The sequence below is a fragment of the Somniosus microcephalus genome, chromosome 30 (genome assembly GCF_052327205.1).
Source record: "Somniosus microcephalus isolate GS21.2 chromosome 30, FLI_Smic_1.0, whole genome shotgun sequence".
In the NCBI taxonomy this organism is placed as follows: Eukaryota; Metazoa; Chordata; class Chondrichthyes; order Squaliformes; family Somniosidae; genus Somniosus; species Somniosus microcephalus.
In genome coordinates this window covers 24,424,739-24,440,727 of record NC_141016.1, presented here as the reverse complement: position 1 = coordinate 24,440,727, position 15,989 = coordinate 24,424,739, and the positions used below count along the sequence as shown (strand labels likewise).

Sequence of the window (15,989 nt, the reverse complement as noted above, 5' to 3'; positions counted from 1 at the left end):
CAACAAGATTTATTTATTTTTTTACATTTAGAACACCGCTCAGCCCCCTCTGCAAAGGATTCCTTCAGCACCATGCATACAATGCAGCGAAATGTTTAAGAAGCTTCTCTGCACTTCATTCATCCAGTACTCACTCTGTGTGTCTTGTCTATTCCAGATCCTGCCCGGAACGCCATTCCCTGCAGTCTAAGGTGAAACCTGACACTTTGCTTGCTGACTCCCGATTTAAAAAAATATATATATATTAAAAAAAAAAGCAGGCTGACAATCAGTCACATTGCAATCCAGCTAAAAATACAAGCAGGTCCACAGCGCGGAGCAGCCCATCTTGTAACATTGCTGCCTGCTTCAACAAGATGACTGTATCAGATGGGGCTGAGAGCTGGCCATTACTGTGTTCAACCGCGTCTGCTCCTTCCACTTCAGAGAGGCTGCTCTATGCTGGAACACTGGTTAGTGCCTTGACTCCAACTGAACGCTGTTGAGAGCATTCCGTTCAGACCGGGAAACTTTCACCCTGCTAACTGCAGATCTTGAGGCTGCATTGCCTCCACAAAACACTGCCCCCTTATCACCTCCGGAGCCTGTGCGTGGCAAACAGGTCAGCTGAAAGAGTCACATCTCACACTGACAGCTGCCAAAGGGGTTGGAAATGCAACGCCAGCTTCAGCCACGATCAATCCAGTACCCCAGTGGGTCCCAGATCCACACCACCCAACTTTCCTCCAACTGGCACGAATCTACTGATTCCCACCGAGAACTGACAACTATAGGAAAGAAAGACTTGCATTTATATATCGCCTTTCACGACCACCAGACGTCTCAAAGCGCTTTACAGCCAATGAAGTACTTTTTTGAAAAAGAGTCACTGTTGTCATGTGGCAGCCAATTTGCACACAGCAAGCTCCCACAAACAGCAATGTGATAATGACCAGAAAATCTGTTTTTGTTACGTTGATTGAGGGATAAATATTGGCCAGGGCACCGAGGATAACTCCCCTGCTCTTCTTCGAAATAGTGCCTTGGGATCTTTTACATCCACCTGAGAGGGCAGACAGGGCTTTGGTTTAACATCTCATCTGAAAGACGGCACCTCAACAGTGCAGCACTCCCTCAGCACCGCACTGGAGTGTCAGCCTAGATTTATGCACTGAACCCACAACCTTCTGACTCAGAAGCGAGTGTGCTACCCACTGAACCACAGAATTCCCATACAAGTCATTGTGCGCAGGGAGCTGTCTCAAGGGCTTTACATTAAGGAGGACAAGGCAGTGGATGGTGGAGCAGGAAGGGAAGAGGGAAGGATGGAGAGAGTTAGAGTGTGGGACATAAGGCATGATGAAAGAGAAGAGGTTCTTTCTGTAAGGCGGAAGGGGGGGAAGGAGAGGTGCCAAGATGAGGAACCTGAGCAGGCAGTTCCAGAGGACAGGAACGTACTGACTGATGGACAATATTAAATCTTGCTCTGAGCACACTGCTGGATCTGATGGGAGGGAGAAGGTATTGTTGGTGCAGGGAAAGCAGACAAAGTACAATGGAGATCTGAGGAAGGATGGGTATTCTCGATTACCTGTGGAGAACAGGGAATATAAATGCAGAGTTCTCCCTCTGGAGATCGAATGGGCGCGGTAGGGTCAATGATAGAGCACCAACTGGCAATTGAAAAAGGAAGATACAAGAAATCCTGGCAACCTAAAGAAAATAGAATATGTGATCACTGTCTGGCCGGCGAGGTTCACAGAATCACAGAAACCCCACAGTGCAGATAGAGGCCATTTCGGCCCATCGAGCCTGCACCGACACATATCCCACCCTATCCCTGTAACCCCACGTATTTAATCCCCCTAACACTAAGGGTCAATTTATCATAGCCAATCAACCTAACCTGCACATCTTTGGACTGTGGGAGGAAACCGGAGCACCCGGAGTAAACCCACGCAAACACGGGGAGACTGTGCAAACTCCACACAGACAGTCGCCCGAGGCCGGATTCGAACCCGGGTCCCTGGCGCTGTGAGGCAACAGTGCTAACCACTATGCCACCGTGCTGCCCGGTTGAGGTTGAGACAGAGGTGCATTTCCTCCTAAAATGCGAAAAATTCAACAAAACAAGAAACATATATTTTGACAAGCTCAGCCTTACAACCCCAGATTTCAAAGAATTGGATGACCTGTCAAAATTAAGAATAGTCCTGGGGGAAGGAGACAGACCATATCTTGGTGCCCAATATGTAACAACATGTCACAACCTGAGGAACAGTGAGTGACTAACGAGCACACCCATAGCATATATACTCTAAAAATGTTTAAATCAATACCGAATGTACCCAACGACTGTTTAATTTAATACTGAATGTACCCAACGAGGGTCAACGACTGTTTAAATTAATACTGTCTGTACCCAACGAAGGTCAAAATTGTTTGACACCTACAGAATGTTGGAAACCTGTACTTTTTGTTATGTAAGCTTTGGCAATATGGTTCCCTGTAAACTTTCATGCCAATAAAGCATTTGAATTTGAATTTGAATTTGATTTGTAAATGGCATGTGGTCGGTGCACCCAAATAGCCTTTTCTTATTCTATGCTTGCTCCACTTCTTAAGCATGGAAACTGTGCAACATGGTGTACAGCATTCACCTGCAAACTTCTCAAGCCAGGATTGGCCAGCCAGACAAAAGAACGTGCATTCACACAGCAGCTTTCACATCCTGAGGATACTTCTTCTCAATGCCTTATCATTAACGCCTGGTGCTATTCCCAGCCTCTCCTCTTCACTGAGAAATGCTATTTTTTTTTCAATCCATTCAAATCAATGGAATGAAAATTAGGTGGGTTCTGTAACAGGGAGGCTATTGCTTCACTTGGTTAACGCCCCTGGCCTGGTTTGCAGTTCCTGGGAGGAAGGACTGGAGTCTGGCCGAGCATTTTGTTTCTAAAACACTGTTGCTGATCAGTACAAGTGTGAAACATAGAAACATAGAACAATAGGAGCAGGAGTCGGCCATTTGGCCCTTCGAGCCTGCTCCACCATTCAATGTGATCATGGCTGATCCTCTATCTCAATACCATATTCCCGCTCTCTCCCCATACCCCTTGACGCCTTTTGCGTCTAGAAATCTATCTATCTCCTTCTTAAATATATTTAGTGACTTGGCCTCCACAGCCTTCTGTGGTAGAGAATTCCACAGGTTCACCACCCTCTGAGTGAAGACATTTCTCCTCATCTCAGTCCTAAATGTCCTACCCCGTATCCTGAGACTGTGACCCCTCGTTCTAGATCCCCCAGCCAGGGGAAACATCCTCCCTGCATCCAGTCTGTCTAGCCTTGTCAGAATTTTATACGTTTCAATGAGAACCCCTCTCATTCTTCTAAACTCTAGTGAATACAGGCCTAGTCGACTTAATCTCTCCTCATACGACAGTCCTGCCTGCCATCCCAGGAATCAGTCTGGTGAACCTTCGCTGCACTCCCTCTATGGCAAGTTATGTGTGCGTGTGCGCAGTGGTTTCTTTGCTATTTCCGTGAGGTTTTGCAGAGTTACTCTGGCGGCTGAGGATCCCAGTGTGTTGCACAGCAAGGTGAAGGAGCCTGCTGGAGCACCACACTCCACCAAGTACAGAAGCCATCTGATGTGACCCTGCATGCATTCATGAATACAAGAGCATCATGAGGTCACTACAGGGCAGCATGGAAGTTTCAATCCCTCGCTGATTTTTGCCAAATGCTGGCAGGCAGACACCAGATAACAACACACTTACTATTCTGCCTGTCTCTCCTTTGCTCCTAAAGTCCAGTCCGGAACTTGAGCACATTATCTGGCTGACACGTCAAAGCGGTACCGAGGGAAGGCAGCACCAGGCGTTAGACAGAGGACCTGTCTGCCTGGCACTTCAATGCAAAAATATCCCACGGCACTATTCAAAGAAGAGCAGGGATTTCCCCATGTATCCTGCCTCAATCACCGCCACCCCACCAAAAGTCTGACGAACAATGCATTCAGATAATTGCCTGCGGGTGGGATCTTGCTGTGCGCAATTGGCTGTCACGTAACGACGGTGACTGTATTTCAAAAATACCCGATTGGTTGTGAGGTGCTTTGAGATGTTCTGAGGCCATGATAAGGTGCATCACATGTCTTCCCTTAGATTTTCTTGCTCAACGGGCAAATTGCTCCCAACTTCAGAAGTAGTATGGAAAAATTCAAGCTGTAGATTTCTTTAGTCCCTCCACACAATTCTACCCCTTGTAACTGACATTCCCCTCATTCCCTCCCACTCCGTTCCCCCCCCCGCCCCGCCCACTCTGTTCCCCAGGTTCCTTTCCTGCAGTGTGTGTGCCAGGGTTTCCACCTATGACAGTAATAATTTATCTGAAATATCCAGTTTTTGCCATGTACTGAGAAATGTTATTATTTTACTCGACACTCCAATCCACAAACGCCGCTCTAAGAACATAAGAACATAAGAAATAGGAGCAGGAGTAGGCCAATCGGCCCCTCGAGCCTGCTCCGCCATTCGATAAGATCATGGCTGATCTGATCCTAACCGCCAATCTACTATCACAGAACCATCTCCTGAATCTAACAGAATTAGACACACGAAATAGGAGCAGGATCAGGCTACACGGCCCCTGGGCCCGCTCCGCTACCCACAGGGCCATGACCGATCTGAACCTAGACTCATGTCCAAATTCCTGCCCGCTCCCCGTAACCCTTAATTCCCTTTACTTCTAGGAAACTGTCTATTTCTGTTTTAATTTTATGTAATGATGTAGCTTCTACAGCTTTTTGGGGCAGCATATTCCATGGACCTACCACCCTCTGAGTGAAGTAGTTCCTCCTCATCTCAGTTTTGAAAGAGCAGCCCCTTATTCTAAGACTATGCCTCCTAGTTCTAGTTTCACCCATCATCGGGAACATCCTCCCCGCATCCACCCGATCCAACCCCTTCACAATCTTATATGTTTCAATAAGATCGCCTCTCATTCTTCTGAACTCCAATGAGTAGAGTCCCAATCTACTCAACCTCTCCTCATATGTCCATCCCCTCATCCCCGGGATTAACCGAGTGAACCTTCTTTGTACTGACTCGAGAGCAAACTGTCTTTTCTTAAGTATAGACACCAAAACTGTATGCAGTATTCCAGGTGCGGTCTCACCAATACCTTGTACAACTGAAGCAATACCTCCCTATTTTTATATTCTATCCCCCTAGCAATGAAAGCCAACATTCCATTGGCCTTCTTAATCACTTGCTGCACCTGCATACTAACCTTTTGAGTTTCGTGCACCAGGACCCCCAGATCCCTTTGTACTTCAGTACAAGGCTCTCTGCACTAAGGTAGCCTGGCTGCACGCAGAGTTGAAATTAAAGTTGCTGAAGTTTGGGATTTGTTTCTTCAAAAGGTGCAAGATTGCCTCCACTCAGGGTTCCCCACAGTCCTCGCCACCCCTCACATATCCACCGACACTCCCATTCAACAGCAGGATTGACATCAGACGATAAACCCCGGCCTCCTTTACTCAAATGCCAGTGATCAAATGTCTGGCCCCGTTCACCCCCAAGCTCCAAGACCCAGACACCTAGCTCATACTGAGCCTCAGTCAGCTGCCAGTATACATACCCTCAGTGAACTCCCATGGCGCAGAGATAAAAATATTAATCAAACAGGTCCACAACACCACTGAAGGAACGCTACAAAATAGGACCTTACAAGAACATATAAGAACATAAGACGTAGGAGCAGGAGGAGGTCATTTGGCCCCTCGAGCCTGCTCCGCCATTCAATAATATCATGGCTGATCTGATCTTGGCCTCAACTCCACTTCCCTGCCCGCTCCCCATAACCCTCGACTATCTGTCTATCTCCATCTTGAATATATTCACTGACTCCGCCTCCACAGCTCTCTGAGGAAGATGTAGTGTATGTACCCGTTTACCTTTAAGGGAACTATACAATGTAACCGTTCGCCTTTAAGAGAACTACTTTAGGTGGGGCACTATTTGTTGGCTCCTGTATACTGTAATACCGAGAGTGACCACACCAGTATATAAGTGTTGTGCTATTACTCCTGGGGCAGGATTCGCCCGAACCTCTGAATAGTAAAGACCTGTTTTATTTGTTAATCTTGGAGTCTGTGTATTATTTGCAATACAAACCACAGACTTTACAATGGCGATGAGGCCGATCGTACCCTGTGGCAACAGTAGTTCCTAAGCAACTAAGGAGCGTCGAAGTGAGGCACCCGCCCTCGTCGTTCTGCTGGGTGAAAACTCGAGGCTGCAGCGATAGCAAAGAGGAAGATTTTGGCATTGAAAACTTCCATCTGCAACAGGCACTGACGGTCCCTTCTGCCACAGTGAGGAGCGAGCCGATCGACAAGAGAGGCAAGGCTGCCACGGACTGTGAGTAAGGGAAAAGTAAAAGAAAATAAGGAAGGAGTAAAACCAGAGGATAAGGGCGGTACACTCGACCACGGTCGAGGGGGAAAGGAGCCAGACAAAGTCGGGTCCAGAGGCGCTGAGACCGGGAGCAGGCCGGGTGAGACAGAGCCGAGAAATCGGGAATTGGCCGAGAGCCAGTTCAGAGGCTGTAACTGTCCGCCGTCATCGGGGGTACCCGGAGCCGGTTGCCTGCCGCGGGAAGGAGAGCGCTGAAGCCGACGCGCGGGCTGGGGATCTGAAAGCCAGCGGAGAGCGCTGAAGCCGACGCGCGGGCTAGGGATCTGAAAACCAGCGGAGAGCGCTGAAGCCGACGCGCGGGCTGGGGTCTGAAAGCCAGCGGAGAGCGCTGAAGCCGACGCACAGGCTGGGGACCGGTAGCCAGCGGCCGTCGCCCGCGGGGGAAAGTGTACCCCTCCCGCCAGGGGAAGAAGCGGGAAACCGCCATTGCCGTGGGCGGGGAGAACAGAAGAGCGCGGGGAAAACCGCCATTAAAGTGGGCGGGGAGAGCCGAGAAGCGCGGGAAAGCCGTCATTTTTTGCGGGAAAACCGCCGGGGAAGAAGACAGAAGCGGGAAACCGCCATCTTAGAAAAACAATAAGAATTTACAGAAATACTGCTGTTGTTCTCAAGAAGAGAGGAAAAATAATAATAAGTAAAGAAATACTTGTGTTGTACTCGAGAAGAGAAGAAGATGCCTAAGCGAGGAAATATTAATGATTTTGATGTTGAGATAGAGGACTGGGCCACGTATGTGGAACGCATAGAAATATATTGCAAAGCCAACGAAATTGAGGATGACAACAAGGCAATAACTTTGTTAAATTTGATGGGAGCAAAAACATACGGGCTCTTGAAACATCTAATAGCACCAGTTAAACCAGTGGACCAGACCTTCGAAGAGATCGTAGCAGTGCTGAAGGATCACTTGAACCCCACACCGTTGATGCTGGCTGAACGATTTAAATTTTACGCCAGAACCCAGAGGAAAGATGAAAGCAATGCGGAATACTTAGTCGAACTGCGTAAGCTAGCGAAATACTGCCAGTTTGGAGGGAATTTGACAGAGGCGCTGCGGGACAAGTTCGTATGCGGCTTGGCCAAAGAAGGAACGCAGAAGCGACTTCTGGAAGAAAACGACCTCACACTGGACAGGGCTGTCCTCATAGCTTCATCGCACGAAGCTGCAGCGAAAGGAACGGCGGAAATGCAGCTAAAGGCGGCGGCACTCGGGGTGGACCAAATTACTGCAAGCACTTCCAAATGCTACCGTTGTGGAAAGACAACGCACGACCAGAATCAGTGCTGGTTTAAGAACCAAGAGTGCAGGAAATGTGGCAAACTGGGTCACATTGCGAGGGTATGCAGGTCCGGAAAGAAGACCAACAAGCAAAGGAAGTCACCACCACAAGAAAAGTACAACAAGGTGCATCAGGTGGCTGAAAAGAGTTCAGACGAACAAAATTCAGACTCAGACCCAAACAGCCAGGAGCTGGATAGTCTGAGAATCCACAATGTGGGTAAAGTAACTGATCTACAGACGATCTGGGTCACACTAAAAATAGCTGGAGTCCAAGTACGAATGGAGCTGGACACGGGATCAGCTGTATCAGTCATCAACCAAAAGGACTACCACCGGCTATTCTCTCACATACCCTTAAGAAATACCAAGTTCGTATTACAGACATATACGGGGCATAACGTATACCCCATGGGAAAAATACGAGTCAAAGTGAGAGATAGGGCAAAGAACACCCATGAATGTATCTGTACGTATTACCTGAGGGAGGACCACCACTCCTAGGGCGGGAGTGGATGCAGAAAATAAACATAGAATGGCACTACCTAAAAGCCATAGGGAAGGAGGACTCGGTGCAAGCTATCAGCTCAGATTCTGAAATGGATGATGATAAGACCAAGTCGAAAACGAAGACAGGCAGAAGGACTTATGGTACCAAGAAGAATAAAGCTGCAGAGCAGAACTCCAGGTTGACAGAGAATTCTGAGCCTGCTCAAGCTAAGGATTCATCCACGACGGAAGAACACCGAGCTCGGACTCAAACTTATGTCAAAGTACGACAACAATTAGAACAGTGGAGTGACCGTCTCGTACAAGAGATGAAAAATATGGAAAAGTTCTGGGACACCGAATGGGAGAACCTGGAAAGACAACAGAGGCAGCTGGCTCAAGCAGAGAGCGACCATAGAGCCATCGTGACCAATTACCGATCACATCTCCCTTATGCTGTTCAGGAGTTAGAATATTTGCATGATCTAGAGATACAGCATAAAGGCAAACCACGCTACACTGAGGATCTTGTTCTGCAATTGGAGACGGAGCTAGTGCAGGCAAGGTTAAGAGAAGCTGAATCGCAGTGTGCACTTAAAGAGATGCAGAAAAAAATCTTGGACATAGAAAAGAGAAACGCTTCTTTACCTGATGAGAATAATGTGGCCATGTTGCAAGAGGAGCTTATAGGGGCGAAACTGAAAGAAGCTAAGCAAAGGATGTTGGAACTTGAAACGCAGAACCAAATCAACGGTAATCAGCTATGTCGAGCAGAGGAGTGCAAGGGTCTACATGAGAAGGTGCAATATCTCTCAGCCCAAAATAAGGGACTACTCACTCAGTTAAATGAAAGTAAACGGGAAATGGCTGAGATGGACTGCAAGAATAAAGAAGAGTTGATGGCAGTGAGACTTCGAGAGGCAGATAGCATAGCAGCCTTGGCTGAACTCCAACAGGAAATTGCGAAAGAAGCAAATGAAGAGGAATCTTCAGGAAGCCAGGATTTTATTCCAGTTCTTCTCTACGACTCCTTACAAGCAGAGTGCGAGAAGTTGAAAAAACAGTATGAACAGGCCCAGACTACAATTCTGGAGGGCGTTAACTCGGCAACCTCCGAAAAGCTAGTTTCGTTGGAAGTATATGAGCAACTAAAGGTTGAACATGAGCAAGAAGTCCAAAGGCTGCAGGAAATTCTTGAGGAGCTCAGGGCCAAGACAGACTCATCGGTAGAAGTTCCATACATAGATGAGGATGTAGAGGTGAAAGACATGGCAGAACTCATAAAAATATGGAAGGAAGCCCAAGACAAATATGAGGCGGCATTTACCGAGGTTGACCGACTTGAAGAACAGCTTCAACTGGGAATGGGCCCTGAACATGAGCTAGAGAGCATCGAGGCGCAACTTCTCCAAGCACTGGAAGCCAAAGTACAAGAGGAAGAGAAGATGAAAGCATTGGAGAAAATGATGGATGAAATGGAGGAGTACGCTGAATTACGTCCAGGGGAACAGGAGAATGGGGAAACAGCTACTTCAGTAGAAGGATTAAATAGCCTGATAACGAAATCCCTGAAGGAAGGGAAAGGATTGAACGCACAAATGAGGCCAGGAGGGAAGGAAGGGCAGACATCCGAGGAAGAGCAGGATGAATATGATTGCTTGAAGAAGGTTTTTGACCTGTTGAGTGACACCGAATATTATGAGGATGTGGTCTGCCCAAATTGTGATGGGAACTCCCAAAGTGCTGAAATCCTGAGGAAGCACTTAAGGTCTAAGGAACATAGAGAGTTGGTGGCGCTACAGCGGGCTGCCGAGAAGATGGGAACTTCAAGAGTTGTAAAAAGGCAGAAAAGAAAAAGAAGAAGCCGAAGATAATAACTGTTTAAAATATTATTACTTCTACCTCAGGCCGAACACTACGAAAGGTGCTAAATTAGTAAAATAAAAATCCGGGGACATTATCAAGACAGCCAGTGGGTTGTATAAGTCCGCACTGCTGGTGCAACAGGACGAAAGTACAAGCTGTTAAAAAGGTTATGGAGGAGTCACGTTTACCATGTGAACCGGCTACACCAAAAAGATGCTGTCTGGAACGAATTAAGATCAGAGACTGAATTTATGAACTGTTCCCACAGAGACTGAACCTGTAAACTGTTTCCACTGAGAGTATGTTTGTAAACTGTTATATGACGTTGACTCCATCGAGAGTATATCTGCAAACTGTTGATATAAAGTTGATGATTGTATGTTAACGGGATTCTGTAAGTAAAAAGCTAAAAAGGGAGGATTGTAGTGTATGTACCCGTTTACCTTTAAGGGAACTATACAATGTAACCGTTTGCCTTTAAGAGAACTACTTTAGGTGGGGCACTATTTGTTGGCTCCTGTATACTGTAATACCGAGAGTGACCACACCAGTATATAAGTGTTGTGCTATTACTCCTGGGGCAGGATTCGCCCGAACCTCTGAATAGTAAAGACCTGTTTTATTTGTTAATCTTGGAGTCTGTGTATTATTTGCAATACAAACCACAGACTTTACAGAAGAGAATTCCAAAGATTCACCACCCTCTGAGAGAAGAAATTCCTCCTCATTTCCGATTTAAAAGGGTTTCCCCTTATTCTGAAATTATGCCCCCTAGTTCTAGATTCCCCCACGAGGGGAAACATCCTCTCTGCATCTACCCTGTCAAGCCCCTTCAGGATCTTATGATGACCTTGTAATGGTCTCGGCATCAAGTCCTTGTCTAAACTACCCTCCCTGTGCATGATTCCCAGGTGGCCTCCCAAACATGGCTGCTATCCCAACCGCATCGAAACATCACCTTTGAGCAAAGGAGGGAGGGGGTTTATTGTCAGATCTCAATCCTGCTGGTGACGGCCTCAAGTCAGCTCCCAGCATCCTGAACGGAAAGCAGAGAGCGCTGGGAGTTGAGCAAAGCCATAAGCACACCTAATGTGATGTTTCACAAAGCAAGCAGGCCAATCAAGTCATCACTTCCTCTTGACCAGCTATGTTAAATTACAAAGAGGAGTGGTGACGACAGATAAATGCTCAGGCATCAGACCATTCTGAGCCATCTGTGGTCCTGTTTTTTTTTTCTAGAGGACTGACAGATGCGGTAGGTCCCAACAGTGCTGGAGGGGAACTTTGTACTAGAGAGAGAAATCATGGGAACTATTTGGGTAGATCGTGACTCTGTGTGATCGTATCAATTGGGCGATAGCAAGTCCGCAGCCCATTAACTTCAACTGAAATAAAAAATCGGAGAAGTAAAACGGGCTCCCGAGATGCTATTGGCCATTTTACACAACCGCACAAAGTCAAGATCTACCCCTTTGTGTCTCTGTGCACACTGAGGTAACGTGTCTCCGAATTATAAATTGTCCAAATCTGTAAATAAGAACATAAGAAAATTATTATTTAAACAGGGAGAGATTACAAAATGCTGCAGTACAGAGGGATCTGGGGGTCCTTGTACATGAATCACAAAAAGTTAGCATGCAGGTACAGCAAGTAATTAGGAAGGCAAATGGAATGTTGGCCTTTATTGCAAGGGGGATGGAGCATAAAAGTAGGGAAGTCCTGTTACAACTGTACAGGGCGTTGGTGAGACCACACCTGGAGTACTGCGTACAGTTTTGGTCTCCTTATTTAAGGAGGGATATACTTGCATTGGAGGCAGTTCAGAGAAGGTTCACGAGGCTGATTCTGGAGATGAAGGGGTTGTCTTATGAGGAAAGGTTGAGCAGGTTGGGCCTATACTCATTGGAGTTTAGAAGAATGAGAGGGGATCTTATTGAAACATATAAGATTCTGAAGGGGCTCGACAGGGTAGATACAGAGAGGATGTTTCCCCTCGTGGGGGAATCTAGAACTAGGGGGCATAATTTCAGAATAAGTGGAAATCCTTTTAAATCGGAAATGAGGAGGAATTTCTTCTCTCAGAGGGTCGTGAATCTGTGGAATTCTCTTCCCAACAGAGCTGTGGAGGCGGAGTCATTGAATATATTTAAGGTGGAGATAGACAGATTTTTGAACGATAAGGGAGTCAAGGGTTATGGGGAGCAGGCAGGGAAGTGGAGTTGAGGCCAAGATCAGATCAGCCATGATCTTATTGAATGGCGGAGCAGGCTTGAGGGGCCGAGTGACCGACTCCTGCTTCTACGTCTGATGTTCTTATATGTTCAAAGGATGACCTTATTAAATGATGTGTGTTCATTCAGACCTCTCGTGCAGAGGTGTTCACTGACCCTTGTCACTGTGTTCCCCGGCGACTTCACAACAACATTGATGCAAAATAAAATGTTCAACCTAAATGAATGGATGAAAAGCAAAAAACAAATTGCTTAAGTTCAGCACTGTCCTTATGCAGAACTTGTCAACACCGAACGTATCCTGGACGTGGCAGTCTAAGTCAGGAGTCAGGTGCAGGAACAAGCCATTTGCCTTCACATCGAAATCAGACACCGAGTTAAAAGTGGAGTCAGCCACGTCGGGTGCAGGGGCTGGCTCTGAGGAGACGCTCTGAGTCACTCACACCACCGTGAGCCCGGCCTAACCATAACTGCGGTAACTAGGGGAACTAGCACTTCAAGCTAATCACCAGAACGCGGTGATTCCAAATTTAAACAAACTCTGGGGACCTGCTCGTCAGTTAGACTCAGTCACTAATAATCACACTGGCAGTGAGCAGCTCCCTTTGCGTGTTTTGTGTACCATGTATTCGAAGCCCTGCCTTCCCCCAAACATCACAACAATATTCACAGGCAGCAAAAGCATGGCTCCTGCTCCTATCAACTGTGGTTACAGAATGATGATTGCTGTCCGCTTCACTACAGAGGCAAAGTGGCATTGGTGGCCTCTCCTCAACGCCATTTCTTTTTTTGCTCTCCAACCTGTTGTCTCTTCACACTGAGCTTGGCTGTGGGTGGGAGTGGGCACTTTGAGCACATTCACATTTTACTGTAGTGTGGAAGAAAACAAGGGAACTGCTGCCAATTACCATCATAGCACGGGGAAATTCTCAGGTGGGAGAGCAGGAGGCTGCAGTTTTCGCTGCCGAATGTTGGAACAGTTGGCAAGTCTCCGTTATAATTGATTCCGAAAAGGTACGGAGACCGCCACCAGAAGGTAAAAAAAAACGTTGCTGTGGAACCAGGAGAAGCAGGAGTTTTTCCTCCACCCCACAGTGTTCCAATCGGCCCCTTCCCTCCCTCCGTTCCCCTCCCTGGGACTTGCCTTCTACAAGGCACAAGTAAGGAGTGTGATGGAATACTCTCCACTTGCCTGGATGAGTGCAGCTCCAACAACACTCAAGAAGCTTGACACCAGCCAGGACAAAACAGCCCGCTTGATTGGCACCCCATCCACCACCTTAAACATTCACTCCCTCCACCACCGGCGCACCATGGCTGCAGTGTGTACCATCTACAAGATGCACTGCAGCAACTCGCCAAGGCTTCTTCGGCAGCATCTCACAAACCCCGTGACCTCCACCACCTAGAAAGACGAGGGCAGCAGACGCATGGGAACACCACCACCTGCAAGTTCCCCTCCAAGTCACACACCATCCTGACTTGGAAATATATCGCCGATCCTTCATTGTCGCTGGGTCAAAATCCTGGAACTCCCTCCCTAACAGCACTGTGGTAGCACCTTCACCACACGGACTGCAGCGGTTCAAGAAGGTGACTCACCACCACCTTCTCAAGGGCAATTAGGGATGGGCAATAAATGCTGGCCTTGCCAGAAACGTCCACATCTTATGAATGAATAAAAAAAACAGAATTCCTGACTGATCTTTCCCCTCCCAAGTTCAGTGAGGCCGAAGCCAATTGCACTCCAACCACTGTCCTGTCTGAGACCAACTAACTCAGAGCAAAAGAAGAATGGCATGAGGGACCTTTGTGGACTATATGGCTCGGATCACACCGGGTCACACCTTTAATTACTGAGCCATTGGGGGCGCTCTTGAGTGTTCAATTTCCAACAACTCCCCGAGCTCAGTAGTTTATGGGTTAACATGTCGCAGTCACTCTGTGAGATGGCTTATCAGCCACGTCCAGTGATGGCTGCTGCACCTCACCCTGGGACCACAGGCCTGCACATTGCTGATAAAATTTGAAGACTAACTTGTTTTAGGGAATTTCCAAGTACTGTACAAATTAGATGTGACCCATCAAAAGTAATTTTTTGGTTGTGTTCACCAATCTAAGGACTACAGGAGCATTTTTGCAGCCAAGTTTTGAATTCTACACCCGAAATGCCAACCTATCTTGACTCTTTGGAGGTGCATGGATTTGCTGTGTATGACTAGAATTTTCTGTTGAGCTTAAATATGATTTTATTGCATTCCAATGAATGTCCCAAACTATTGCAGAAATTTGTTGTGAAAATAAGCGTCTCATTTTTGTTGTTGAAAAAAACCTTATCACAAGCCTCCCACTCAGGGGACAAAGAGCTAACTCATCGTGTCATGGTATTTCTGTTCATGAATAAGTCAAGGGGACGAGTTGGTGCCTTTTACCTCCAGGATTTGGGTTTAATCAGGTCAAAAGTCTATCGACGAGCTATAAAAGTCTTCAGCAGGCTTGGAGCTATCCAGTTCTTAGTAGACATTGAGACTATCGCATAACACTGACCAAAATTAAGGATAAGTTGCAAGCGTCAGGCCAAAGAATGGCTGGTGTGGGGAATGAAAATCTCACATTGGTGCAGTGAAGGGTGATCTTTTGAGGCAGAGGTACTTGGACATTATTGGGGCAGTGTAGAGGGAGCTTGACTCTGTATGTTTATCCTGCACTAGGAACACTCAATGACAGCAATTGTGACAACAATGGCAAAAGGATCCATTCTTCTAGGCTAATATTCCTCAACTTGATGAATCCAAACATTTACCTAAAAACATGCCTAAAATAGAATACTCCAGGCTGGATGCCCTTTCAAATTTAAGGAAACAGAGATTAACAGTGTTGGAAAGAGATCTGCCAAATTGCTCCTCAAGGCTGTAAGACTGTTCAGTCAGAAGATATGACTTTCTAGGACCCTTCTCCAACATCTTGCACAGCTTACTTTCTGTAAAAAATATTGGGCAACATGTCCTTGATGTTTAACCACTTCCAAACTCAATGAGACCTTCAGAAGGCAGCCAATGGAGAAAAGGTGATTGCCTCAATGAGAATCTGCTTTCTCCCTACAATCTGGCTTAACGAGTGGCTCTGATTCCCAAATGCCTTTGATAAGCCCCAATTCTAATGTAAATGTGACTCTTAAATTTACTTGGCATGTATTGGCGTTTACCCTCTCCACTTCACGCTCAACAATGCACTTCAGAAGAGCACTCTATACATCAGCCACCCTCATCACCACTCACTCAAATTAATGACAATTTAGTGCTAAATTATGCCAGTTTTGTACCTTAGATTTATACCCTATAGGAACAATGTTGAGATAGTTCAAATATATTTCAGGTAGGACATTGATCCTAACTCCCGTAAAGGAGACTTTCCAGTTATCATAGGATTACATCGGATATACGGCACAGAAACAGGCCATTCGGCCTAACCAGTCCGTGCCGGCGTTTATGCTCCACTCGAGCCTCCTCCCGTCTTTCCTCATCTAAATCTATCAGCATAACCCTCTATTCCCTTCCCTCTCATATGCTTGTCTAGCCTCCCCTTAAATGCATCGATACTATTCGCTTCAACCACTCCCTGTGGTAACGAGTTCCACATTCTCACCACTCTCTGGGTGAA

At 46.8% G+C, this 15,989-nt stretch overlaps 1 protein-coding gene across 9 annotated transcripts in view; it reads right to left on the bottom strand.

The window, feature by feature from the left end:
• Positions 1 to 15,989, bottom strand: part of LOC147098019 (ankyrin-1-like) — a 378,257-nt gene that overhangs the window by 314,751 nt on the left and 47,517 nt on the right. For 5 of the 9 annotated variants that reach the window (XM_085971215.1, XM_085971223.1, XM_085971216.1 and 2 more), the window contains exon 1: positions 135 to 711. The exons of 1 other annotated variant lie outside the window; for it this stretch is intronic. In XM_085971215.1, the coding sequence (XP_085827341.1) occupies positions 135 to 176 (42 nt within the window). In that variant the 5' untranslated portion in view covers positions 177 to 711. Of the gene's footprint in view, positions 1 to 134; positions 715 to 15,989 lie in introns of those variants that run through there. 3 more of the 9 variants (XM_085971219.1, XM_085971218.1, XM_085971224.1) reach the window with 3 other exon arrangements.